The 27,653-nt window shown below is 47.1% G+C and overlaps 1 protein-coding gene across 4 annotated transcripts in view; it reads left to right on the top strand.

Annotated features, from left to right (window-relative positions):
* The first annotated feature begins 5,429 nt into the window (after positions 1 to 5,429).
* Positions 5,430 to 27,653, top strand: part of CTNNBL1 (catenin beta like 1) — a 39,121-nt gene continuing 16,897 nt past the window's right edge. Inside the window, exons 1-10 of one of the 4 annotated variants that reach the window (XM_085241285.1) lie at positions 5,430 to 5,587; positions 11,650 to 11,838; positions 13,833 to 13,939; positions 14,479 to 14,620; positions 17,691 to 17,786; positions 19,625 to 19,718; positions 20,608 to 20,699; positions 23,136 to 23,208; positions 23,484 to 23,542; positions 24,294 to 24,442. In XM_085241285.1, coding sequence (XP_085097411.1) covers positions 5,558 to 5,587; positions 11,650 to 11,838; positions 13,833 to 13,939; positions 14,479 to 14,620; positions 17,691 to 17,786; positions 19,625 to 19,718; positions 20,608 to 20,699; positions 23,136 to 23,208; positions 23,484 to 23,542; positions 24,294 to 24,442 — 1,031 coding nt within the window. In that variant the 5' untranslated portion in view covers positions 5,430 to 5,557. Of the gene's footprint in view, positions 5,588 to 5,646; positions 5,853 to 11,437; positions 11,578 to 11,649; positions 11,839 to 13,832; positions 13,940 to 14,478; positions 14,621 to 17,690; positions 17,787 to 19,624; positions 19,719 to 20,607; positions 20,700 to 23,135; positions 23,209 to 23,483; positions 23,543 to 24,293; positions 24,443 to 27,653 lie in introns of those variants that run through there. The other 3 variants (XM_085241287.1, XM_085241284.1, XM_085241286.1) reach the window with 3 other exon arrangements.

Raw genomic sequence — 27,653 nt, 5'->3', positions numbered from 1 at the left:
AGAAACACCGTGCATCTGCTGTGCTCTCTGGTGCTGATGCTACTGGAAAAGAGAAAATACCAAACTCATTTGCTTGAGGAGAAATTAATACAGTGTGAAGCCTGTAGTGGGTGATTTAAGGACTGAGTTTAAAATCACAACACAAATAGATTTTTTTTATAAGGTCAGAAGAAAGATTAAATGCTACAGACAAGCACAGCGATTGCCATTTCGAGCATCACTTTTCCATAACTATTTGGGACTAGCTGTGTCCTGGTGCTGCCCACGTGGCTCAGAACCCCCTGGCATGGGGCTGTCCCCAGGCTGCATCACAGGGAGGGGACACGGAAGTGCAGGTGGTGGCAGCAGGCACTTTGTCACCCCATGGGGCAGAGCCATGAGTCCTGCACAGTGCCCAGGCTGTGGGTACCTGCATGCAGGAGCTGGGGCTGGAGGGGGATCACATCCCCCAGCAGGAAGAATTGATGCCAGGAGACATGATGATGTGAGGTTGCAGTAGGAAGATGCCCCCATCCATCACGAGGTGCTCGTTATTGGGTAACACCCCACACGCCGAGCTGATTTCACACCTTATCTGAACCCAGCAGCTGTGCCCTAAATCCTGAATGCCGTGCCTGTCTGGAGGAATTCGGCGGCCTGTGTTTAAAATTAGTGTTAGCATCTATCATCTCCCCACACCAAATGGCTTCTGTGTCGGCGCTTGGCAGCGCTCATCCGTCACTGGGCACGGCGCTGCCCGGCTCAATACCCTCTCCATCACTGTCACAAGACCCCTCATTGGCAAAATGTCACCCAAAGGACACGTGTGACAGCCTGGCTTCTCCCTCTGCTGGCACTGCTGGTGGTGATGGGCCCCCAAACCCCCAGCTCTGCATTGCCATGGCCTTACAGCTTCAGCATTGTGGGTGCAGCTTGCTCCCTGTGTGCCATCCCTGTATCATTCCCGGTTTCAGAACCACAGCTCCACTGCCTGCCCCAACTCCTGCCCCCTCCTGTGCCATGCGGTGTAGGGCACTGGGGGCAATGCCTGGCAGTGGGATGCACTGAGCTCCCGCACCGTCAGGGAAGTGCCATAAATAACGTCCCGTTAACGCAGTGCCGCCACTGTGCCTGGTGACTGATTTTGCTGGCTCCATTATGGGCTTCATAAACAGAGTCGTTTATTCCCAGCCTTTGCTCCAGTGCCTCCGGGGATGGGAGCTGTGCCTGCTGCTGCTCCGAGGTGCTGCGGCCCCGGTGCTGAGCTGTGTGCTGGGTTCTACCCAACACCACGTGTGTTGGCAAGGCATAGCCGCAGGGACTTCCCAGCACAGGGAACGATGGGTGTCTGTGCCCAGGAATGGGTGGCGTTTGTGCCCAGGGATGGATGGGCGCTGTGCCTGGAATCAGAGGCAGCCCTGCACAGACACTGCGTCTCCTGATGCTCTGCGGCCCAGGGCTGGCTTCTCCCCACGACATGGGCACGGCTGGCTGCTCCCCACGGCCCATACAGAGGAGATGGAAGTGCAGGTGGTGATGCCATCCTAGCTGGGCATATGGAACAGCCTTCTCACACTGCAGCTCACCGAATCCTGTCTGGTGCTGTGGTGGCACCGCAGCTGCGTGGCTGCTGCCCAGCGAGGAGCTCTGCCAGGCAGGTGATGGCGGAGCTGTCGGCGTGATGAAAAGCCTCCTGCAGCAATGCAGATAACATACAAGCACAGGTCAGCTGAGGCCCGTGTAGCCCATCCATCAGCCGCAGCAGCTACAGGCGCTTCCCGTGCCACCATCTGATGCATGCTATCCGCCACAAATGTGTTTCTTCCCCCAAGGTTAAACGGATGAGTGAGGTTCAGGCAATGACAGCTCTGCTTGCCCTGTGCAGGCGATAAACGAGCTGAAAGAGCCAGAGGGAAAAAAATGGTTTGTTTGCTGTCAAATGCTCCTTCTGATGGTGCTGGGCCAGGTGCTCCCTGCAGAATGCCAGCGGCATGGAGTCGTGCGTGAGGATGGGAGCTGTGCTGGGGATTGCCCCCAGCTCAGCAGCGGCACAGCCGCCAATGGGGACAGCCAATGCTGCACTGGGCGCTGCATGTGGGTGAGTGCAGTCGTGGCTGAGCTGCTCAGCTCTGTGCAGCGGGGCATGTGGGATGATGGTGCAGACGGAGACATCCCTGAGGTCTGGAGATGAGACCTCCGGAATGCTGCGCTAAGGGCTCAGGGCTGCACCTCGCATGCTTTGAGCTGTTCCAGTTCTCTGCAATGCGATATAGAGGGGTGGCCCTGCCAAACTATGCGGGCACCATGGGACCCCCATACCCCAGGCACTGCTGCCCCCACCCTGGCTCAATGTCACACCCCTGGGCCTGTCAATGTGAGAAAGGTTTGCAGCCGATAAGCGATCGGGCTGTCAGCCGTGCCGTGCCTCTTGCTCGTGATTTACTGCAACGCCACTAACGGAGCACAGATTTTTCTTAATCTAAATTGAAAACTACTCAAGTAGAAAAATAATTTCATTGCCTCATCTGGAAGGATCGGGGGAGGCAGACGCGTTGTTCCGGGGCCGGCTGCACCGCGTTCCTGGCCCGGCCCCTTGTGCCATGCTGGAGCCACAGCAGCAGCATGATGGTCCCTGCGGGGTCAGCGGTGCCCGATGTGGGGCAGAAGTCTGTCACTGCAGCAGTAGGCTGTGAGGGATGTGGGGACATGGACATGAGTGGAGGGTGGTTTGGTATGAGTGCATTCCGGGAGGGTTTGCTGAGCCGGATAATAACGCGCCCAGTGAGCTGCATCCCAAGCATGCTGCCAAATTAAAGAATTTTTTTCCCCTTTAATTTAAAAGTCACCGCTGGGAAATCTCCACCGTCCTCACCAGCTATTTCCCCTAGGCTGACGTTCTGGAGAAATCCTTAATTTTGATTGTCACACTTGGTGGAGTTTAACTCGGGGAAGCAGAGCCATAAATAAGGTGCCACTACAGCACTGCAGCTCCAGCTGTGCCAGGGCTGTGAGCAGTGCTGTGGGGGCTGTGGTGGGAGCACAGCGCTGCTTGGCCGTGGCACTCCCAGCACCTCTCCTGCACACCCATGCTGCCCGGCCCTGCACAGCCAGCATGATTCCATGGCTTTGCTCTGCTCCACCATATGCTGTCCAGCTCCAGGGAGCCCCGTGGCAGAGCTGCCTGTGCCCCACGCAGGGCTCTTCCTCTCCTTGGCACTGGATGGTTCCCAACTCCACCAGCCTTTAGGAAAGAGGAAAAATCCATCCACACCTCCCTGCCAGTGCTGAGTCCCGCGCAGTGCTGAGCTGCAGAAAGGTTACAGCCCATCTGCATTTTACCCTTCAGTAATTTCAACACTTATGGGTGCAATTAAGAGGCAAGTCTGGAGTTATGAAGCCATCAGCGTGGAGAGACCTGAATACTAACAAACTCCTGCGTGCAGTTGCCATCCAGGGCCGCCTGATTTATCCGTGATAAAGTGGCAGTGATGCTGGCGGATGGCATCAGCCACAGCATGGCTGCGTTAAGCAGGCATTTTTGAGCTGCTCGCTGGCACAACCTTCCTCCAGCACTGGAGGGGTGGGATTGGTACAGGACTGGCTGCAGGCCTGTGGCATTTGGACACCACACGCCTTGACCTGACCGTGGCTGCAGGGAAAAGCGTTGGGATGGGGCTGAGAGGCTGAGACCCCCATGCCCTCCCCGCGTGGGGCTGGGCCTCCGCAAAACCCCAGGCCCGTGTCCCTCCTGTGCATCATGGCAGGCTAGGGGAAGGGCAGGCTTTGCCTTAAAGCTTCATCCCCATTTAATTGGATACCTTTGAGCTCAGGCTCACGATTCCTGCAGCAATTTGGTGTGAGATTTCTTTCTTTCCCTCCATTATCCACTCTGATTAACTCAGCTGCACCTGTCAGCTTTTATTCCACGGTGTGGGGAGTGCTTCAGAGAGCCTGTTAAAATGCATGAGCTTTGGCACACTCACTCTGCCCCGGCCAGTGGTCACAAACCGGCACAGGGCAGGCTGGGCTCGGCCCAGAGGGTCAGAACCCTACACCCCCCACCCCACAGAGCCCCCACCTCACCCCAGAGCTGCTCGGCGCCAGCGGATTTTCTGCTTTGCAAATGCTAATTTAACATTCCAGTTATGACTTGTTCTCTTTTTCTCATTTTAATAAAAACGAAAACATCCGGAAACGCCGCTGCACCCAAGAAAGAGCAAGATCTGACATAATTAAAAAGTGGCTTCAATCAGGCTGTTTTCCTAATGGTTTGTCATATCAACCCACGCTGCCCTGAACCCCCCTGCACTCCCAACCCCCTGAGGCATCATTTACATTTCTTAATAACCCCTCATTAATATGCATGATGTGGGGAGGGCAATAACGGCTGAGCGCACACCACTAATTCAATTTCAGCAAGCCTCCGTGTGTTTAGTTAATCACCGGGGGACCTGGGTTACTCAGTACAATTATTTATTCGGAATTAGATCTGGAGGCATCTGGATTGAAAACCAAACCAGGAATCAAACGAAGAAAGGGATTCTCTCCGCAGTGCCATGGGGCCACGGGGCCGTGATCCCTGGGTGAGGGGTGCAGCACAGCCCTCCTGCAGCTCTGGGTGCTGGACCTGCTCCATGCCCTGTGCCAAGGGCTTCTGTTCCTGTCTGTTCTTTTGTTTATCAGAGTTGGTTGGGTGATTTTTTTGTTGTTGTTGTATTTTTTTTTTGCTTCTGGTTTTGCTTTTTAATTCAATATTTTGTCCCTGTGCTCCCGCTGCCCTTACTGGATGAAAACACTGTGTTATTGAATCCTGCCCTGCAGCAGCTCGGTGAGAATTGGGTTTCCTGGGCTGCAATAAGGCTGCGTCGGAGCTGAGGCGGGAGCACATCCAGGAGGAGCCGGCAGCAGCTGAAGGCTGTTCCAATGGCAGCTGCATTGCACGGCCCTGCGCTGTGCTCACTGCCAGCCTCTGGGGCCTCTGCTGCTGCTCCTCAGAGCCCCCCCAAGACCCCCAGAGCCCCCCAGAGCCCCTCAGAGCCCTCAGCCATTTTCCCAGCGCTCGGCGAAGGGAAGCCAACAGAGCCAAGAATTATCTGCTATTTATCTCCACCCCAAAGCACAGATTTGTCGCTGTAATTTCGCAGGCCGGCAGCTCCAGTGCTTCTCGCTGTCGGCGGGGCGCTGGGCCCCCCTCACACGTTATGGATGTCTTTAATTCCTCCCCGCGCCCTCCCGCTGAGGTAACGCCGCAGCCGCCGTTGGGCCACGAATAACGATTTTGGCTCAAAGGCGCTCAGGCACAGTTGAAAAACATTCCGTGAGGTTTGTGCCGAGCTGAGCCGCCCCAGTCCCCTCTATCAGTCACATCGCCAGCGGGACTCGGATCCCGCAGGTGTAGGGGCAGCGCTTTGCGACGAAGCGGCGCTTTGCGACTCGCTTTCCGGCAGCGCTCGTCCCGCCTCGCTTTCCGGCAGAGTGGCGCCCTCGCGGTGCGCCTGCGCCGCTCGCTTTACGGCACGGTGTCGCGCTCCCTCGGTGGTTGGCGACAGTTTGGCGGCGGCGGGGCCCGGTCGGCGCTATGGATGTCGGGGAGCTGTTGAGCTACCAGGTGCGGCGGGCGGGGCGGGATGGCACCGGGGAGGCCCCGACCCCGCTGACACTGAGCTGCGGCTGCCGCTCCGGCTGCCTCGGGGCTGGGACCGGGCGGGGTGGAGCTGCGTGGCGGTGCGGCCGCTCCCCGGCTGGCTGGGCTCCCTGAAGGCCTCGCGGTGTGCGCGGCGCTGCGCTGCTTTGCTCGGCTGCGGGAAAGCCGTGTTGCTGCTGTAACTTCGGAGCGTGGTATTTTGGGAGGAGAAAGGTTAAACTACGTTTAGGTCTGAGAAACTTTTCCTTCTCTTTTCTTTCTCCATGATATCTTAATGTCTTTATCTAAGAACTCCGCCAGATTTCCACTTGTGGCAGCTCCAGGGCGATGTTTTCTTTCTCCCTTAAAGTTTGGGGTTTGCCGTGGCTGCCCTCTGTCTGCGCTCTGTCTCTCCTGCTGTGTGCACACAGTGCTGGCCGTGCTGCCCTGCTCTTCTGAGCTCTGTTCACATTTGGGTTCTCCCTGCTTTTTTTCCCGTGCTTTTTAAGTACTGAGTTAGAATGATCACTTCTTGTGTTCCCATAAAGGTAAACCTGCATTGAACTTCTGTTCATTATAAATTTTTAATGAAGTTCTAGTTTGGATTTTTCTTGGTTTTCTCTTGCTTTGAAAATATTGAAGTCCTCTGAGTTCCATTCTCCTGTGAAGCAAAGTGCATGCTTGTGTTTTGATCTCTTTGGTTTCCCTACAGCTGTGTTGGGCTCCTTTCCTGCCCTTGGATCGCTGCTCATGGCAGCATGGTGTGGGTGCTGTGGAAGCTGGAGGTGGAAATCTGCTTTGTGGATGCCAGGTGTTGCAGCAGCAGCTTCTCTTGCTGCTAAGGTTATTCCTTAGATTTCAACTGACATTGTTCCTGAAGGCGTTGTCCTGGCTTTGTGTTCTTCAGGTCTCTTCCCAGGACACAAATGTTTTTCTGTCAGGAGATGAGGTGGTGCATTAGAGTAAGAGCTGAACTTCATGTGTCCCTGGATTCAGATCTCTGGAATTAGGTGGAAAGGTGAACAGAGGTGAGAGGGATGGGGAGCAGGAAGCAGTGCAAAAGGTCTGTTTCTGGGGAGACGCAGTCCCCTTCTATGGGGTATCTGTGGCTGAAACATTGGAATGGAAGTGGGGAGTGATGGGTTTTGCCTGCAGCTGCTGTCCCACAGGCAGCACAGCAGGGCTGCCCTGCATACGTTCTCATAAAATTCAGAGCTACCAGAGCTGTGCTGTGCCTGTGTCCATGCTGCTGTGTGATGGGACAGAGTCGGGTCAGTGACAGAGCTGCTGCTACCAAGACAAGGCTGATGGATGGCTTGTGAAGCAGCTCCTGCCCTGCTCTGGTTCTGCCTGCATGAAGATTAACCAGTGTGAGGTCTGATGCTCTCCTCGCATGGAGCAGCATGCTGCTTTGGGAGAGCTTGCTGCAGGGCAGCAGTGGCTGTCAAGGGAGGGCTGGGTGATGGCTGCTGTCTGATTTTAATCTTCTGTTGCAAATGAGTTGGTCTTCTCAGCTTCCCTCAGCAAAAAAGCTCAATTTTGTATTGTTTCAAAATTTTCTCCTCTAAACACTTAATCCGTGCCCTTGCTTAATCAAGATGTTCTCCCTCAGTGCCAGATTTGGCATGGAAGATTTCAGGCTCTGTGCTGCCAGCTGGGCACTCAGTGTCTGTCAGAATGAGAAAAGGAACCTCCTGCAGGAAAAAAAAAAAAAAAAAGAAAAAAAAAAAGGATAAATAAACAGACCCAGCACCTGGCAGCTTACACAGAGCTCAGAAATCCATAAACTTTATGTGTTGCTGCAAAACAGTTGCAGATGGTCTAAACTGATGATTAAATATTGCTGCTGTTCTGCCCAGAAAGACTGTGCCCAGATCCTCCGTGTCTGGTTTCTGATTACAGCGGGTAATTACAGGGACAAAGCCAGCTCTGGTTATTTTCAGGCATCTCTTTCAATCGGCGTGGGAGGGAATAAGGGAGATTATTTCAATTCTCGTTAAATGCAGATTTCAGCACTGAGTGATGATTACGCACTGCTAATTTTTTAATGAAATATTTGTGAAATGGAATAACAAAAGGGGAAGCAGTAGTGGGGTGCGCTTTGTCCTGCTGTTAGAACTGGTGGAACACTGCCTGTGGTGGGATGGATCTCAGCGTGTTGGAGGGGCACAGTGATTTCAGCTGCTTCCCCAGGCAGTTTGCTGAGGATTGGTGACATAATGGATGTGTCTGATGGCGGAGGCAACAGAGCTGGGCTGGCTGCTCTCACTGTGCCTCCCTGTCAGAGCATGATGGCTTCCTGCCTGTGACCCCATGCTGGGAGTTCCTTTGGTGCGGTTTCTGCAGCTGCGTGCAGACCTTTTGCTCTATTTTCCACCTGTATCTTTGGCCACCAAACTGGGAAGTATGAAAAAGTCAGCCAAAGAAACCTGCGTGCCTCCCTGCCCTGCTGCTGGGGCTGCCAGCTGTGCTGGGGCTGTGTGGCACATCAGGCTCTGTCTTCACAGAGGTGGCTGCAGCTGAGAGCTGAGCTGGGACACGTCACTCCTGTGTTGAGCTTTCAAAGGTATCCTGGTGGGCAGCTGCAGGGCTGGTAGTTTTAGCAGCTGCTGCTTCTGGATACAGCTTATACTTTGTATTGTAGGGGGCAAGTTTTCAGTTTTGAGGGTTGCCGATGAACGTTTGCTCCTATAGAGACTGAGAGGAGGCAGTGAGGGAGGTGTGCAGTGGCCATGTATGTGGCACAGCACAGAGGTGTTTATTCCTCTGATGCTTTCCATTAGAGTCCTTTTGCAGCTTGTAGTGGCTGCCATATCTCTCCTCATCTCTTTTTGCGTTAGTTAAGAACAAATAAGCACCTGCAGGACCAGGGATGGGGTAGTCTTTGTACTCTCCAAACAAACGTGCAGCTTTTGGTCATTGCATATATTTTTGTTTGTGCCATATTTTCACAGTAGCTGTAATTCAGAACAAGGAGGTGAAACTTCATGTTTTGTCTTCGTGTCTTTTCCTTCTCATAGTAGCACCCTGCCTCGAGGGCTTGTGTGCCTCACGGTGTGGAAAGGTAGAGAGGAAAGGGATCCGTTCTCTTAAATTAGTAAACTGCCCACGCAGCTCTGTTCTTCCTGTCTTTCATTTGGAGTTCTTGGGATTCCTGAGGCTACCACGTTGTCCTGGTTCCAGTTCTCTCAGTCTGTAATGGGTCACCGAGAGCTGCTGTGCTTCGGTGCCGAGTGAGATTGGCAGCAGCCTGGTTGGAAGCAAAATCCAGAAGGTGGCTGTGGAGGTGTGAGGTGTGCTTTTGGAGCCCCAACCCAACAGCTGCTCTCTGCAGTGCTTCACTGTGTGCGTTGCAGTTGGCTGACGTGGCCACACAGCAGCTGTGTCACTGACGAAGATTTATTTCAGATTTTGTGAACTAATACCTTCAGAGCTTCACAATAACAAGGTTACTCACGAAGTAGATGCCTTGGTAATATGAAACTCCTTTGGCAAGGCTTCTCCAAAGCTCCCTGATGCTGAAGGTGAGCTCTAGAGAAGGAGATATTTTACCTCCATGCAGCCACAGCTCCAAGGATGGCGAGGCAGATCCTCACTCTGAGGTTTGGGGCATCACCCTCTTCACCTCTGCAGCACACAAAGGGAGTGCGTGTTTGTGCTGCGTGGGCTGGGGGAGCCCCGGGTGTGGTGGTGCAGCACAGACACAGGAGGAGAATTCTTCTGTACCACTCAGCAGCTGTTGTTTCACTGCTTTTGATAAACATCAGCTTTCTTATTAAAAACCTTTTGTATTCGTGTGTGTGTGTGTGTGTGTGTGTGCTGATCTCAGTGTTGGATTTAAATGGAAGCGCCTTCTGAATAAATTACTGTGAACGCACTGCATTCAGTAGGAACAAAATTAAGCTTAACTAATAAAGCAATTTAAAAATTGTTTTCTTGTGCGCTTTCCACTGCACTCCAGCTTCGTGCCAAACGCACCTCAGCACAACCGAGTAAAAAAAAAAAACAACAAAAAAAATCCACTATTTTATTTATTAAACAATTAACTTTCCCTTTTGTGCCAGAAAGCTGAAAGTTGGGTGCGTGCAGCTCAGCAATGATTTAAACAAATGTGTTTAAGCTCAGTGCTGCTTAGCAAAACGCTGCGGTCTGAGCACAGCGCTGCGCTGCTTCGTTCTTGTTGGTTGCTAACAGTCCTTTAGGAAGTAGCAGTGCAAAACAAAGCTGAAAATCAATGAGCAGAAGTTTAATGCTTGCCTTAAATCAGCTGCTCGTGGCTGTGCATCTCTGGTGTATTGGGCAGGAACGCAGGTGCTTCACTTCTGCCTTGATTTCTTAGTGGTAATAGCACCGGGTGGAGAAATTGCAATGTTCTCAGTAAGGTTTAGCATAACATCAATAACAAAAGGAAAAACCTTAATGCCTGCTTAATAACACTTGCCTGGGAATTCAATTACTGTCTATTGCCAGTGTGTTGGCAGCATTAATAATTGCATGCTGGGCACTTCCATAATTTATCATAATGACTTCTGTTATGTATTATAGAAGATTCCCCCCCCCAACAATGCATAAATACAAAAAAGGATAAAAATAATTGAGATTGAAACAGGATGTAAATGCTGCTGCTGTGGATTGTGTACTCAGAGGAAATGGGGTTGGTTTCATGATGGAGTTTTAATTTAGGTTTTGTTCTGTTGATGTAGTCCCTGCCCGTGGTACATTACTTTGCATCTGACAAAGCACAGCTCCCTTGGTCCCTCATTACTGCTCCGGTCTCATTGGATTTTCCCTTTTTAACGTTTAGAAATGAGAACGAGGAATGATTTTCTGGAACTTTAACTGAGGAACATGGAAGGTGAATGTTTTAGGGCTTTCTTCTGTGGCTGCCAGCACTCCTCCTCTTTGTGAGCCTTTGGATTCCTCTCTGATTTGATTCCAGCTCGTTTAAAGGCTGGCCTTGCACTCACGTGAGTGTGCTGTGACTGCAGTGTGTCAGAGACCCACAGTAGAGGGGTTGGTATTTCTGCCTGATGGCACCTTAGGAAATAGGTTGGACAAATGTTAGGCCAGATTAAATAAGAAACCATCTTCCAGGCAACTTGAGTGGCTGACAGAAAGCGTGAATGTGTTTGCGTTCTGCTTTCAATGTTCTTAATGCACATACTGCCGTTAAATAATAATGAATTAAATTCTGTTTTCCTGTAGCTACAGAGCATAAAGTACTTGGTTGTCCTTCAAAAAGTGTGAGCAAGACTAAATGTAATATCCTTATCGTTTTTGGAGAGAGTTTTTCCTTCTCTTGCAAATACTTTCATCCCCTCTAGTCTAAATTAAAACATGGGATTAGGGTTAATGGATGTTTTCTTGTCCTTGGCAAATTACGTTTAATTTTGCCAATTAAATGGAAATTGTAGAATAAAATGATAGGTTGTTCCAAGTAAACCACTGCTTAATCCGGTGCCAGAGCCCTGCAGAGTTGCAGCAACAGTGCTCCTGTCCTGCATTCCACAAATTGGGCTTTGATCTCCACGCAGCACTCGCCAGCTTCAGACAAAGGGATGGGGAAAATCAAGGGGAATCAAGCTGCGTGCAAGCATTCACCATGAGCTCACGTACTAGGTGGGTGAAAAAGTTGTACTTCGCTCCTGTAAGCTTCAGCATATCACTCTGCTGTCCCTCAGAGGCTCTCTGCTGTCCCAGCTGATTCTGGAGCCTTCAGGCTGCCCAGCCACGGAGCGGTGCCTGTTGGCACTTCTCATCTGTAAGTACCAGTCTGTTCCCTATGGAGATATTTTCCCACGAATCGCATTCATAGATCAAACAAGGCAGGGTGTTGACACAGCTGTTGGCAGAGCCATCCATCTCATCGTATGATCTTCCCCTTAACTAAATTCATTTCCTTTCTGGTTTTCAGAGTTTGGCGTTGTGTAAGGAAGTGCTTTAAACGACTCGTCCGAATTTCCTCAGCACTCCTGGTAGTGTTGGTGCTGTGGTTTGTGAGGGTCACGGGAGGGCTGTACTCACTCACGTTGTTTCTCTGACTGTAGCCCAACCGAGGGACGAAGCGGCCCCGCGATGAAGAGGAGGAAGAAATCAAAGCACGTCGGAAACAAGTGAGCACACGGGAGCACGGGCGTCACAGGGAAGAGGAGTCTGCTGTGCAGGAAGAGACCGATGACGAGAAGAAGAAACTTCTTCAGATAATTGAAAGGGATGGAGAAGAGGAGGACGAGGAGGTAAATCATGGGTGTTCTGTGGGAAACGAGCAAAAACCAAACTGCTTGTCTGAGATGTCTGTTTTGTGCCGTGTAGACGATGAACTGGCTGGTCACGTGCCATGTGCAGCCTAAGGTGGGGTTATTCTTCCAACATAAGGATATCTTCTTAAAGGAGGGGGAGTGTGAGGAGAGAGAGCAAAGATTTCAGTCTGTTTTAGGCGAGGAGATGCAAATTACTTCTTAAATTGTATTTTTAGAAAATATTTTCTGGATTCTGTATAGTTTTCTAACTCTGTTATTCTCGTCAGTACTCCCAAGCATGCAGCTGCTCCCCATCTCCTTCTGTTTCTAACTGTGCAGCAGCTGCAAATAAACATTCTCTTATACAAGAAAGGTCTTGGGTCAGCGGAGGGGGGTAGCAGCTGTCAGGGGCAAATGACTTCAAGCCTTGGAGACAGAAATCCAATGCAGCACTGGCCTTTCTGCCAAGGGCCGGGGAAGAGATCACTATAAGCGTGACACGTGGATTGGTCTGAATCGAAAAGATATTCCCTTCCTGATGTCTGTGTCCTGTTTGATTTTATTTTTTTAATTTGAAATAAATATACCACTGCAGAATCTTGGAGGTTTGTATAATATCACCCTCCTTTGCGAGTGGTGCTGCTAGCGTTCATCTCTGAAAATCTCCCTTGTGTTGAGCTATTGCCATAGCAGTTAGCTGCTGGTAGTTGGTAGCTGAGGAAGATAATGCTGGATTTCTGTAGTGTTTGAGCTCCAGGATGAATGGTTGCAGGCAGGAGCCCCGCTGAGCAGCTCGAGTCGTGTGGATTCCTGCACTGTGTGAGTCTTTGTCAGGTGCAGCTCTCCCACCCAGCCGTTGGAAGGGCTGGGAGTCCAGTGTTCCTTTAGAACTCCCATCTCTTTCTTATTATCTTGGAACACAGTTAATCCAAGCACCATCAAAAGGCTCTTTGTATCAGTAAATGTGATGGAGGCAAGCTAATCTGTAGGGCACTGTAATATGGCATGCATAAAAAGCAGATTCTAATGGAGACATTACAGTAATAAGTATCAGAGAAAGCAGAGTCAAATGAAATAAAGGGAAGCAATGTCAGCACCTGTGATAGTGCCGTTGTGGATTGAAATTGTGCCATTGGAGGAAGAATGTGGTTTGGGTGTTGCAGTATTGATTATCAGAATGGGGTGCTGGCATAACCCTGAAGTGCTGTGGCAGGTTGGACTTGAGACAGTAGAAAATCCAGTAATAATGGAGGACTTTAACTATCTTCCCACGGACTGCTGTTGTTATTGTAATGGAGTTTGAAATTGAAATTCTTTATCTGGTTTAAGATTGCTGCCTCAAGTCATTCCGTACGGAATCCTTAATACCAGGAGCGAGTCTTGATTGAACCACGAGCAGGATATAAAGCATGGCGTAAGGGCTGCAGAGGCCTGGTTTGTTTTGTTTTGAGGACTTTTCTGTAGTAGTGATTGTGATAAAAGAAGTGCCTTAAAATCTGGAAACAAGGAAAATAACAGGATTGTATTTGTAGGTATCAGGTAGGGAGCTGAAGATGTTCTACTGATGTAACACTGCCAATTGAGAAATGCTTTAGAAGACTTTCCAAAATGAAAGGGAAGTAGTAGAGTAAAATATTGATTTTTTTTTTTTTTTTTCTTTTGAAAAAGACTTTAAAATAGAAGTGAAGGCTTATCCAAGTGAGAAAAATACAAAAAGAACATAAACTCAGGGCAGTTAAATGTAGATCTGCAGAAAGACATGGCACAATGAACTTCTGGAAAGAAATTGCCCATGGGCTTAAGCTGCTAATGTAAATTTACTATGTTCTGTCAGAAGCAGAAAGCTTCACTAGGGCTGATGGTGCCAGATAGGGCCATTGCTGTTTTTCTCACTGATGCTTCATCTCAGCATGGTCTCACCTAGCTGCTGTGTGTACCCCTTGAAGGTTACCTTGCTAAGCTCTGTTTTCTGCCCTTTCCAATGTGGTTAGGAGGAACCTCTGGATGAAAGCTCGGTGAAAAAGATGATTCTCACCTTTGAGAAGAGATCTTACAAAAACCAGGAGCTGCGGATCAAGTTTCCTGACAATCCGGAGAAGTAAGATTGTGCTTGGCCCCCCTGCACCATCACTGTGGCCTTGGCTTTTCTTCCAGCCCTAAATTGACTTCTTGATACGTAATTGTGTTCGTTTACATGAGACTTATGTAACAAATCATTGCCATTTAGTTCCCAGAAACTGCATTTGAAGCTAAGTTTGTTAATTAAAAATGACGTTATTGAGACTTCTGATGGAGACCCGTAGATGGGTGGGGAAAAAAAAGTCACTTCCAACTCTGACGTGAAAAAAGTAATTTGCAACCAAGGGAAATGTTCTGATTTATTAAATTCTTGCTGTTTGTACAAAAGACTGTGAAATTAAAATTCTAGTTCATGTTGTTTTTATTTTGGGAGCACAGAAAGGAAACGAGGTTTCATGATTTCCCTTCTAGGTATCTAAAGAAGTCGCTTTGTTTTCAGAGGTGTAGCTTTGGGCTGACTGAGGCTTATGTGGGATCTTATGAGAGGCTGTTGCTCTCTTTTTGAGAAGGGCTGTGTCTGTAGAGCACAAACGATGTGCTTTTCTTGTCTTGCCTCAGGTTCATGGAATCCGAACTGGATTTAAATGACATCATTCAGGAGATGCATGTGATTGCGACAATGCCGGACCTGTACCACCTGCTGGTGGAACTGAATGCTGTGCAGTCTCTCCTCGGGCTGCTTGGACACGACAACACAGATATCCTCCAGTGGTTAAAGCAGCTCTCCTGTGAGAGGCTTTCTGCACTTCTCTGTAATCTCTTATAGCCTGCTTTCACAGGCTGCTGCTATGTGTTTTTTCTCTTCTTTTCCACTGCACTGAATTTATGCCTTCTTTTTTATTTTTCCAACAAGGCCTTCTTTGTTCAAGTAATATTGATTCTGATTTTTTTTACAGTGTTTTTGTTCTCCTTTCTTGTTTTATGAACCTTTCATCTAAGTTTGGGTGGCTGTGCTCGAGTACAAACAGACAAATGGTGTGGCTGAGGCAACGCAGCAAAACAACACAGCAAAAACTGAAGCATGGGCTTAACAGCATATAACCTTGAACTGTGTGCAGCCTTTGTCTGGAACAATCCCTATTAAAAATGAGACTGATTTACCCGTTTTTATAGAGGGCTGAGCTCATGCTTTCAGCTCTTTGCCATGGACTATCTCACTACAGTGCAACGCCCTAATTTATACATGTGAAAAGTCTTTCATGTGCCCCTAGCTTTGGTGTGATGTTCTCAAAGCTGGAATTTGTGGGTAGCTCCTCTGATGGTATAAATATCAGTGACAGTTCCACGAGCAGTTATTGCTTGTGTCACTGAACCTGACCCCTGTGTGTCCTCTGAGAATGTCTCAGAATTTTCTCTCTATACTGCTGAAGTTTTAGTAGTCCGGTATAAAAACTGTTGTTTTCCGAATATCCTTGTGCCTTCATGCTTAGCCTTCAGCTGATAAATAGAACTGTGCTTTGCCTACCATTGTGCAGCCTTTTAAATAGGGCTCAATCTGCATTGCTTGTAAAATGCTCTACGGTAGATTAAACTGAAATGTTGTGACATGATTTAAGAGGTCTTCTGTTGACAAACGTTGGTGAATGGAAGGAGCACTGAAGCTGAGTGGGAAGGGCACTGGACTTTGACTTGGGACCACAGGAGGTTTGTGTTTTTTCTTTTTGTTGTTCATGGCCTTGGGAAAGTCATTAATTCTTGACTTTTCTTTATCTGTAAAGAAGTAGACAGTACTCATCAGTCTTTCTGAGGTGTTTTGAAATACACAATTTTAAAAGGACCGTTAAGAAGAAAATGTTGTGGTCTGAGGTAGAGATGTTGGTTCTTTTTTTTTCTAGCACTTTTCCTTGTAGTACTACATAGTAAAGAAGTCATAATTCATTCCTTCTAAGTGGGTGCAGTGATCAGAATGTAAAAACAGAACATCGATATTTTTTTTGCATATCCATTGGAGAACACTGTTTCCATTAGAAAGCACATTTGAGTTTTTAAATCTTTTTCTGTGTTTGGTTGTTTTGTTTTGAGTCTGGCTTAACCTTGACCTGGTAGAGTACTGGTCCCTGACAAACAGCACCCACCACTGCTTTCCTTATCTGCCATCTGTAATGAGAATTACTTCCAATTAAAATGGTTGTTAACAATTTACTCTGTACAGTAGGAAATGCCTACCATGCATAACCAGTTTCATGGCCACCATAGTTTAATTACTTTTTTTTTCTTGCCAGCAATGTAGTCTTTTGGTGTACCATGTGTATGGCATTAACACGATATCCTAAATTTCATGTTCACGTGGCAGTGATTGTGGCTGGGATTGCTGGGCTGGTTCTTAGCTGGGATGCACAGGAGCACAGTTTTTGTCCCCTCAGCCATGAAAAGCTGTCCTAGAGTCACAGCTGCAGGTGAGGACTTGTCAGTTTTGCCATTGAATTTTTTAAATGGGTTTGCAAGTTGCCTGTCAGTTAATGGAGGGGTAGGAGTTTGCCCTGTGGTTAGCAATTTTAGGAGGAAAAGGGATTGATGAACTTCATGAGGTTCCTAATGGCCCGTTTCTTCAGCTTTTGTTGCTTAGAAGTTGATTCCTTGCAGCATAAATGCAAGGCAGATTATTCTCACTCAACCTGCTTATTGAGACGTGCTTTAGCTTGCTTTCAAAACTTATACTCTGCCATTTTTGAGCCTGTTTTTGTGTAAGTGCAGCTGACTGCCTGCCCAGGAAGTCACAGCCGCCCTTCTGTTTGGTTCCTGATGGCAGCTGCAACTGGAAGCGGCATCTTCCTACCATGAAAATGTCCAGATAGCTTTGGCTTGTCTGAGGATTGCTGTGGAGTATGATGAGAGCAGTAATTGTACTGGTAAGCATCTTCAGCAGTGCCCAACACAGGCTAGCTCGGCAGTGGGACAGGCAGCTCTCTTACAGTCTTTCCTGGTAAGTCACGGCTGTAACCTTGCTGTAAAAGATGTTTTAAAGTACTCTTCCTGTCACTGCATGTATGCCTGAGCAAGTGCACAAACAGGAGAACTGGGAGGCTGGGTTGTTAGCCTATGAATTTTAAAGAGATTCATCACAAAGTTGTTATATAGGACATGTGGAAAACTGCGTACCCTGCTCTGCCCTAGTGGGAATCGGGCAAGATTGATCGGAGTGTCTGAGAGAATAGGAAAGTGGCTCTAATGAGGTGGAATACGTCTCCTAGTACCAGAGAGCTGGGTAGCAGTCAGGGGAACCATGTGTTATGCAGTCCAGTGTTAATGAGTAAAAATTGGGCTGGCAGAAGCTCTGCTGCTCCTGAGAGGTACGTGGTTAGAGGAGTGTGCTGTCCTAATTGGGCCAGGCAGAAGGGGGTTGGTGCTTCTGCTTCGTGCTGTGGCCTTGTTAGGTGTCTGCTGAATCGGGTTAGCTGGGTAGCGTTGAGAGCATCGTACCCTAATCAGGTTATTATAATGCCTTTCTTCTGGGTTGTGTTCAATCTCAGCAGTGCAAGATGGTGCAAACTATAGACATTTTTTACTTAAAAATATCAAAAATTTAGTACTATCAAGTCCAGCAAAATGTCCTGGCACAGTATGCACGCAGTTACGTTCATTTTTGTCACTTCTGGTCGTTAGATTCCCTGATTCTGGTGTTTTGGTGTTCCTGTGCCCTGCCTATTTAATGAGTTAACTGTTATGTGTCATATCATGAGCTCACTGGCCTAAAAGCAATGTGTTGTTTTTTTTTTTTTTTTAATATTGAATGTGTTTGCTGGGTTGATTGTCCTTAACATCTAGCACATGTTTCCATAGCTGTGGTAGACTTGCTCCAAGAGCTGACTGATATAGATACTCTCCATGAGAGTGAAGAAGGAGCTGAAGTCCTCATAGATGCTCTGGTAAGTAGTAAACTCCACATTATTTTAATGACTGAACAGTGAATCCTTTGAACTGCCACGCTTGCCATGGCTGTGCATACACAATGCCATGCACAATGCCAGCACCGTGCTGGAGTTACCTGGCTCAGGTGTATGTTCAGGCCTAGTTGTAGTTGAACTGGAACACGTCATTATATTGAGGTTATGCTTTTTTTTTTTTTTTTCTTCTTAACAAGAAGTAAAAGCTTGAAAGTTTTCATGTAGCAGAACTAATGCATTTTAAGGGTGGCAGAGGTTTAATGGTCCTTGTGCTGTAGGGATTAAGTGACCCCAGAAGATGACCTACACGTAATAGAAGATGCATTGCTCGGTCTTAAGAGAGTTTGCCAGGCAGAGAGCATCTGAGCACCTTGTGTTGTGCTGGTGGGCTTCCCTGCAGCTTGGTGTTTGTGCTGGTTGCCTCCTTGGCAGTGGGAGGGGGATGCCAAGCTGAGAGAAGCAATGCCCAGCAAGGATTGAGATTCCCATGTCTGTTCTACCTTCAGGCAGCTGTTGGTGAATTGCTGCAATTGTTAAAAGTTGTGACTCTGTCTTGTTCTGTAACTGTTAGGTTGAAATTGAAAGGCAGGAAATTATTGTTTTCTTCTGATTGTTTTGTTTGGTGACAGTGTTTTCTCCTACGGTCCCTCTTGTCCAGTCACTGCTACCTCCAGAGGTTAATGACATTGGCCTGGAGCTGGGTTCCTCCAGCTGGCTCTGGGCTGTTCTTAATTATTCTGCCTTTGTGGAAAGGTTTCTGGGTGAATGAAATGGCAGAGAGGAGCTGGTAGAGAAGATGTTTTCTGTAAAATGTATGGGGAGAGAGTAAATCAAGCATAGTTCTTCCTCTGTGTGCCTTGTTGCCAACCCACGGGTAATGGCCAAGTTTTAGTTGTTTTATTGTTCTCTCTGAAAGAACCAGGTCAGGCATCTCTTGGGAGAAGTGTTTAGATATCTACTTTTTTGATTACTTAAAAAAAAAATAAAAATAGTAGATCTAGTGTTTTAGGGTACTTTGTATTTTTTTTCCATGCTTTCACTGAAGACAAAACCAGTTAAGTGTTTTGAATTGCAAATGTTACTTTGTCGTACTTTTCCAAGCTCACATCCACAATGGGAAGGTAGCCAAAGTCAATCTGGCCTCTGTCCAATTGCAGCTGTAAGTGCAGACTGCTTGTGGTGAGGGGCTGCAACCCCAGCTGCAGGTGTGGGTTTCTGCTCCTGTTCTGCTGTCAGGGTTTCGTTAACTCACTGAAGTCAGCTTGGTGCATTCATCTTAGCAGGATTTAAATGTCAGGCTTCAGCTGGCGATCCTTCATCTTTCACATTTGAATCTGCATGTGTGAGCATTGTTCCTTCAGCTTTTTGTGCCAGTAAGGTGGAGGATGTAACAAAGTGCAGGCAGACCAGCTGCAAGCTGCTGAAGGTGGAACTGCTCGTGGAGCTGACAGCCAGAGTGTGGTGGTTTGTGGTGCCTTAAGAATTCTGTGGGATTATAAATCAATTAGGGCTGATGCAGGAAATAAGACTGACAGGGTTCATGTTTTCCCTCCAGATGTTTTTCTATTTAATCTGAAACCTAAAACCTGTTTAATTAATTAGGACAAACATGGTGTCAGATTTGCTTGGTGAATCCTTTTGCTACCTTTGAGATTTTAGAGCAGGATTGTTAATGTCACCTGATCAGAATCATGTCTGGCAGGATGTTTCAGCAGGGCTTACTGATATTTATTTATTGTCTATTAGACCTTCCTTTGTCATCTTCCTTTTCTCACTTTGCTCTCATGTTTTTTATCTTGCCTGTGACCGTGGCAATGCAGGTGGAGGGTCAGGTCGTGGCCTTGTTGGTGCAGAATTTAGAGCGCCTGGATGAAAGTGTGAAGGAGGAAGCTGATGGTGTCCACAACACACTTGGCAAGTGGCTGTTGCACAGCCTCTCTCTTCTTTGTGTTTTGTACAAAGGCTGGGTGGGTTATCCCTCCCCTTTCTTTCTTTCTCACATGCTTTGCCCTTGAGCTGCCAACACTGAGGTGGAGAACCTGTGGTGAATTTCTTTCAAGCACAATTGTAAATCGCTGTAAAGTGTAATCTTTTCAGCTAACGTTTGTTGCATGTGTGCTGGTAGGATGCCTCTTCCCAAAGCTGTGCTGATACACAGATGGATTTCTGTGCCTTGTGCTGACCTTGTATTTCCTACGTACTTGTATGTGAGCTCTGCTTACCCAGTTGAGAGCTGTATATGTCTTAGCAATATATTTGACTTTTAGATAATAAAACTTTTGTAATTCATACAAGTACATCCTTACCCCTCTGTTCACCAGCCTTTGCACAGCACAGTAACTATTTTGCAGTGTGTTTCTGTTGTTAGCACACCAGCATCCACACCTTCCAGTCATTCAGGACTGGAATCTCTCTGGTTCCTTGCTGTTGCTGGGAACTGGAAGAATGAGTTAGGGACTGGAAGCAAGGGGCTTGGACTTGTGTTCCTGCATAGCAGCAGCAGTAAAATCTTGTTAAAATTGTTCTCTGCAATGAGAGTTGCTCCTTCAGTAAAAGGAAGGTATCTCAGGCATCTTCCAGCAGGAGCTGGTGTCATGTTGTCTGAAGGTGGACTGTGTTGGCAGTGTAAAAACTGAAACAGTATTATTTACCTGAGCTTAAGACTCACTCAAAAAAGATGATTTTGCAAATATGCTATTTTGACAAGAGCAGGGAAGGACCTGCCAAAGCTGTGTTGATAAAGGTCTGAGCTGATATGCAGGTGGGGGGAAAAAATGGATGTTTTCTGTGCCTTTCTTCTTAGCAATTGTTGAGAACATGGCAGAGTTCCGACCGGAGATGTGCACAGAAGCTGCGCAGCAGGGCCTCATGCAGTGGCTGCTCAAGAGGCTGAAGGTGAGCTTATTTTCTTGTTGTCACTTGGGAGACACACAATGAAAACTGACAAGCCACTGGACCGGGAGCTGATGTGCTGGAGGAGGTGTTTGGCATAATATTAGAAGCCTGGGATGTTATTGGCTCGTTCAGTTTATACGGGGTGTCTTTGTGACAAGTTCTAACATCTGTGAATATGCTGAATTCAGAACTCTCTTCCAACTGTAAAGTAGGTTGCATTTGGCTTTGCATTTATGTATTGATATTTTTAGCATCCTATGGCAGTGAGTTGTACAGTTGAACTCTGTCTTTTGGGAAGAGGCACCTAAACATTCCATAGAAGAATGTAGGAAAGGAATTGATAGTTTAACTCTCTTGCAGAGCTAGTGAAGAAAAGACAGCAAATAGATTCTGAGCCTTCTGCTAACTCTGCTAGCAAGGCAATGCTACCTCCACATTTAAATGTCTGTACAGCTAGTGTGCCCTCTGTATCACAGAAATACAGCTTTGTGGTCATGCATAGACTCCTGTGTGCCCCTCATATACTTGTTAGCAGGAGTAACCCATAATTTCTCACTACAGGTAGTAACATAATTATGTTCCTTCTGCTTAAATACAAAAGGCAAAGTTAATTTTATTCCAGGCAGGTATGTACTGAGTGCAGGTCTGCTGCCTGCCTTATAATTACTCTTGCAGCTGAAAGACTTAGAAACTTGGGAAAGCAAAATAATCACAATTTGGATTCCCCTGCTTGTTGCACCAGAACATGAATGTTAAAGGCTTGCGAAACTCGGTGCTGAATGCGTGCGTTCCCTTCACCCTGGCATGTGTTAACTCCCTCTGGGCTCAGGGAAGTGTGATCAGGCAGCACTTTTTCTTGCTTACAAGCTGTCGTAGTGGGGAGATGCATGCTAATAAAACCCTTGCCCGGAAGCCTTTGCTGTTGGCAGTGCTTGGTCCTGAATCTCTCGCCCTGACAGATGTGTTTAGGATTAAACCGGTATCTCAGCATCTGGGCAGAGCACCGTGCTGCTGAAGGCCGTCTTAGGGTGATTCTTAAAATGAAGGCTCTGTCTGGAAGTTGATAAGGACATCTGGCACACGGTGCAGGGTGTGAATTTCTGTTTGCTGACAACATTTCAAGTTGCATGATTGTATTCTGATGGTCGGAATTGCCTCAGAAAGCTCAGCTGCAGAGCGTAATGGCTCGCTTCTCCAAACACAAGCAGGGCTTGATGGTGCTTTGTGCAGCCTTGAAAGAACAGGACGTTATTTCCTAATGCTTGTTGTATGACAGCAGTTGGTGTGTGCTGTAATGGGAGCTGGTGGCCACCGAGTGCCTGCTGCAATGCCCAACCTGTGCCAGCAGCTGCTTGGAAGGGCTGCGTGGTTGCTATAAACACCATCAGCTTGGTGTGATTAGGGATTGTTCCAAGGAAAAGCTTTATTTAAAGTCAATACTTGTGACACTTGGGATCCTCCTGCTTCTCATGTTTCCTGTTGCAGGCATTTGGATCGTGCCCTTTCTTTTGGTTGCAGGCTGAGATAATTGCCCATGGTAGCCCCGTGCAGCCAGGGTTGCTCAATCAAGCTGCAGGTAGTTGTGTGCTGGAGGGAAAAATTGTGGGTGACAAATGGTATGTGTAAGCCTTGCACTCATTACTTTGTACTTTTTTTTCTGGAACAGCGAATCCAAATGGCTGGTTACTGACAATTTTTAGAAGGCATTTTTATTTTTTAAATTTTACAGTAGCAGCAGACCAGTGGCAATTATTATCTGATTGACTAAAGCTCAGTCTCTTTCTGTAGATGAAGCATCTTGGGCAGCACACAACAACACTGGCTCCTGTTCAGAGCCTCACTTCAAGGATTTTACTTTTTTTTTTTTCTTCCAGGAGAAGCAATAATCACTGTTTTTTCATTTGCTTTTTTTTTTTTTTGCATATGGAGGGGACGTATGAAATGGATGTTATGTGACTGTGCAGGCTAAACCCAACTATGATATTTGGTTTTCATATCCAACTGGCAGCTCCTATTTAACATTACTGGGATGTGTTTTCTTGGTGCCAGGTGCAGACATCAGAATAGGGATAAGCCATATGTACAACATGTAATAATGCCATGGAAGTCTTATCACAGGAGGGAACCTCTGTGTTGCCCACAACTGGAGAACGTTCTGAGGTTTTTTTGAGCAGACTGAGACAAAGCTAATGATGTAGGATGGTGTGAAGGATTGGAGGTGACTTTCTACACATGCACATACATGCACACAGCCTACTGCTCCTGAATCAGAAAGGTTCATTACTGTTTTGTCATTGGTTCTTACTACAAAATTACTGCTGTTATGTTTTGCTTGAGCACTGCTTATACATTCAGCGATTTGATCAGTGCATTGCCCAGTTCAATGGAGCACAGAGCAGTCCCTGATGAGTCTTTTGTTCACTCTTCCCCCAACAGGCTAAGATGCCCTTTGATGCCAACAAGCTGTACTGCAGTGAGGTGCTGGCTATTCTGCTCCAGAATAATGACGGTGAGAGCTGCCTCTGGCATTGATGTGCTGTTAGGATGGGCCCTGGGCTGGTTTCAGATCACAGCAGCACCCTTCTGCCTTTGGCTTCCCTTTGCTTATGCTATCACTCCCATGCGTGCTTTTGTGTGCGCATGCGCCCACGGTTTCTCTGCAGCTTTTGTACTCTGTCAAGCCATATCGATTTTGTTTGCTGATGTATCAGTGTTAGATGGCAGTAAAATCTGACAGTTAGCTTCATTTTTCTCTGTTTTCTCCCTTCCCCCACTCCCGTCTAGACAACAGAGAATTGCTTGGGGAGCTGGATGGGATCGATGTGCTGCTTCAGCAGTTATCTGTGAGTAATCCTCCTTGCTGCCAGGAGACCCGCAGGCTGGGGGTGGGCGGGTGGGACAGAGCTGGAGTGCAGTGCTGTCCCAGCAGTCTGTGGGTACCAAAATGGGAGAGCACATTATCTTAGTGGTGACACAATTCCTGAGAAACTGCCAAATAAATGTGGTGTCTATGGTAAGTGAGGACAATCTCTGTTTCACAGGCAATGATGTTAAATTACATAGAAATTAAATTATTTTGTTGCAGTTGTGAGGAGAGTGGGAGGGATGGCTCAAGTTTGGCCATTTTGAGCACTCCAGGTGCTGTGCTGCATTGCTTCTAGCACTGAGCTAGCTGAAGGTAACGTGTTCTTAGTTTGCTTACATTTCTTAATCAGGCAGTGGCACTGTTGGTGGAGCAGGGTGCTGCAGAGCAGATCCTTCAGGTATGCATTGGCCTGGGAGTTGTCTTGTAACAAACTTATCCACATAGTTTTGTGAATTATGTTCTTAGTGAGTTTGTGTTTCTCTTCAGAGGCCATGCATCATCTTTCAAGTCACGCATTAGGCTGTTGCTCATTTGTTGGTATACAGTCAGGACAGCAGAAAGGGCAGTGGAGCTCAAGAGAGTGCATCAGTCAGGTGTATGGTTGCTGTTTGGATGACTGCAGGCTTATGCATGTCAGATGCTTAGAACTTGTGATGCAAAACACACTGCAACAGTGTGGGTCAAACCGAGCCCTGCACTGCGATGAAATCATTTTCTTTGTCATGCAGGTGTTTAAACGACATAACCCCAGTACAGCAGAAGAACAGGAAATGATGGAGAACCTCTTTGACTCTCTTTGTTCCTGCCTGATGCTCAGTTCCAACCGGGATCGGTTCCTAAAAGGCGAGGGTCTCCAGCTGATGAATCTGATGCTTAGGTACTGTGTCACTGGGTGATTTTTTTTTGCCTGCTTTTGACCCACCAGCATGTGTTCTAGCAAGATGCTTGTACTTTCCTGTTTATAAAATTTGTGTTTTAGTATGCTTGACTTCTTCTAGCACGTTACTTGTACCTTTCTCAGAGATGCAAACTCTACTTTTTAAATTTTCATAAGAAGTGGATTTAACAGCTGCTGTAAGCTACCAGTACAGGTCTGCAGCAGACACCCAGATGAGAGAATGTTATAGATTAGGCCACTAATCCTGTCAGGATTCAAAAGACCTTTATAAGGTAAGAGAGAACCTCTGGATGTCTGTAGGAGGAATGTTTTTTCCTTTTGTTCCCCGGTTCAGGTCTCACTGTGCTGTGTGTCATCCAAGCTGAGAAGTTTTTGTGGACACTGATACAAAAATTGCTTTTGTGAAATAGGCATAAATATTCATTTCTTCTTGTGATGTGTTTTGTCACACCTTGAATCTCTAGAGTTCTCTGCTGTGTCAACTTTTGCTTCCTGGCCTGGATCTGTGTCTTCTGAGACGAGACTTCTCAGGACTGGGCACAGCAGGGCTCTGTCTCGCTTTCCTCGGTGTGCTGAGCTGCATGCAGTGGCTGGTTAGCAAACACCAACGAGAACTGATGTATTCCTGCAGCGCATGGCTGGGTAATGTGCAGCAGCAGGGAGCTGAATAAATAACCAAGTGTGGATTATTCAAATAGGAACACTGAGTTTTCCTGAGGCTAATTAAAGAAAAGCTCCAAAACTAAGGATGAGAGGGAAGCCTCCCTCTGCCTCAAGTACTAAGCTGCTGAGCTAGCCTTGCAGAACTAATTACTTGGAGTTCTCGTGCCATGTGGGTGGGACTCCACACTTGGAAAAACTCATCTAGACAGAGCAGGGCCTAGCAGGACATACTAAGCTTCTTGCTCCTAATGGTGTTTTTAGATTGGAGTTGAAAGTGTTAATCTGGTATTTTTGTTGCTGATTCAGACAAAGAACTGATGCTGCAGGCGTTTGGTGTGCGTTTGTGTTTTTTCTTACATATTTAGTGTCTGCTGGTTATGAAGATGACAGTTGATTCTGTTAATTTCTGTCGCTGGGAGTCTGTGTGTGCTGCAGGTGCTCCCATTTCCTTGGACAGTGTGGCTGTGGAGCCTGCAGGCTACTTTGTACGTGCAGAGAACACTTTGATGGCTGTTATCTGGAGAGCTGCCTGAGAGTATCACACTTCTGTACCTTTATATGTTCATGATAAACAACAAAGAATAGAGATGTCATTCAGCTGTGATTCACCACCTTACCCACAACAGGGCAGAGTATTTTTCTCTCCTTCTGAAGGCTGGGGGGAAAGATCTGTTATTTTTGTATTTCCTCTAAAGACGGTTAATCATTGTTCCATAGTCTGTGCAGATGAAAGGACAAAGAGTTGAAAGTTTATTGACAACGATTCGAGATAGATAAGCTGTGTGAGAATAAAGATATCAGGCCTGAATCTCCATTACTGTCTTAGAGAACACAGGATCCTATATCTGCTGTGACCAAATACATCTCACCACGTTGTTCTGCTGATGGCCGCGTGCGCAGAACTGTGGGCAAGCACAGCCTCCTTCAGCCAAACATTTAACGTGCTCAGGAGATTCTTCCAGACAGTAATGAAAGCAGCACCACTGCCCATTATGCTGAGACTTCAAACGTGTGGCCATCAGCATGATGTGCTGCTGCACTGTGGGCTCCTGGGCAGGCAGTGGTGGCACCTGAATGCAGCCCTGTGTGGGTCTGCAATGCCAGGTGGCTGAATGCGATGCAGGGGGTGCTGAGGGGTCTGTGAGGATGGAGCTGTGGCAGCAGGAGGCAAGCAGCAGCTTGGGGTTGGGGTGAGAGCTGAGATACCTCCCGTTATTTGCTTGCATCTCTGCTGCCATGGAGGCAGGGTGTTGGTTACCAAAAACAGGAGGGTTTGGTGGGGGCTAGGCAGCAGTGGAAAGTTTGTAAATGTCGTGTAGAATTAATTTCAGTACTATTTTGGGAGTTAGGAAACACTTTTTAGCACACAGTCCTCCAGCCTTGCCTTAGTAACCTAGAAGCAGTTTGCCTTACAAAGCCAGAAGAGAGAAGAGCAGGCTTTTAGTGTCAGTTCTGTGCATGCTGACAAGAGGCTTTTACTGCTTCTGCTGTAAAATTGTGTTAGGGTTTGGAGGGGATGCAGCCTCCGGATTCCCTAGGGGGATGTGTCAAGAAGATTCTCTGTTGCCTAGGGAAAATGCATGGCTCTCTCTGTTACTGTCTGAAGCTCACGGGAATGTGCATCGCTTGGGCAACGTGACCTCCTGCTCTGAAGCTCTGCTGTGACCCTCACAAAAACATTTGCTCTTGTATAGCAAAAATGAGGTGAAAATGGACAGCTCTGTGCAGTTCCTCAAAGCTCAGCAATAATTATTTCAGGGTATATTTTTCATGATTATTAAAATGCTTTAATGTTTTCTTGTCCTGCTGTTCCTAATGACCCTCTGGAAACTTGGACCGTCTCTTTTTGAAGTCTTGTGGTTAATTAAACAGAGCCAATTTATACAGAGCTTTCCCATGAAATGTGGTAATTTTTGCTAGTATGTTGGTGAGAGATTGTGCTAATATGGGAAGTCCAAATAATGTTAGCACCTCTTCTTTTTAGAGTAATAAATTCCCTGAGACGTGGAGGTATTAAAGGAGGAAACAATGGTTGTAAATAAAGCTGTAATTCAGGGTTCTCTATTAGAAGTCACTCTCTGTTCGGTGATACTTGTGTGCTTGTCTCTGAATTAGTGTTCAGCTGAAAGTTACCTCAATAAACCGAGATGAGACTAAGATAAACGACTTGCCCTCCAGCAGAATAAATATTTCAAATAAAATCAACTCTAGACAGTCCAGTCAAGCAACTATTGATCTCTAAAAGCCTGAACTTAAACCCAATGAATATTCCAGAGATCAGCTCTGTGCAACCTTCCTAAATGCTGATCAATATGCAATTACTTCCCCTGAAAACATTTCTTGTATTATCTAGCCTGAGAAGTACTTTATTTTCAGCTTTCTGTACAGGGCAGGCGGGGGTTTCTTCCTTCCAGCTGACCACCAGGCTGCGCTCATCAGGCACACTGCTTTATTAAAGTGAATTATTGCCAACTCTAAATCCTGGTCCTTGTGGAGGGACAGTATTTGTTTGGTGTACCCACCGAGG

Source organism: Meleagris gallopavo, chromosome 22, assembly GCF_905368555.1.
Source record: "Meleagris gallopavo chromosome 22, MGAL_WU_HG_1.1, whole genome shotgun sequence".
NCBI classification, from domain to species: Eukaryota; Metazoa; Chordata; class Aves; order Galliformes; family Phasianidae; genus Meleagris; species Meleagris gallopavo.
Note: the sequence above shows the minus strand (reverse complement) of the source record. Positions and strands in the feature narration are given on the sequence as shown.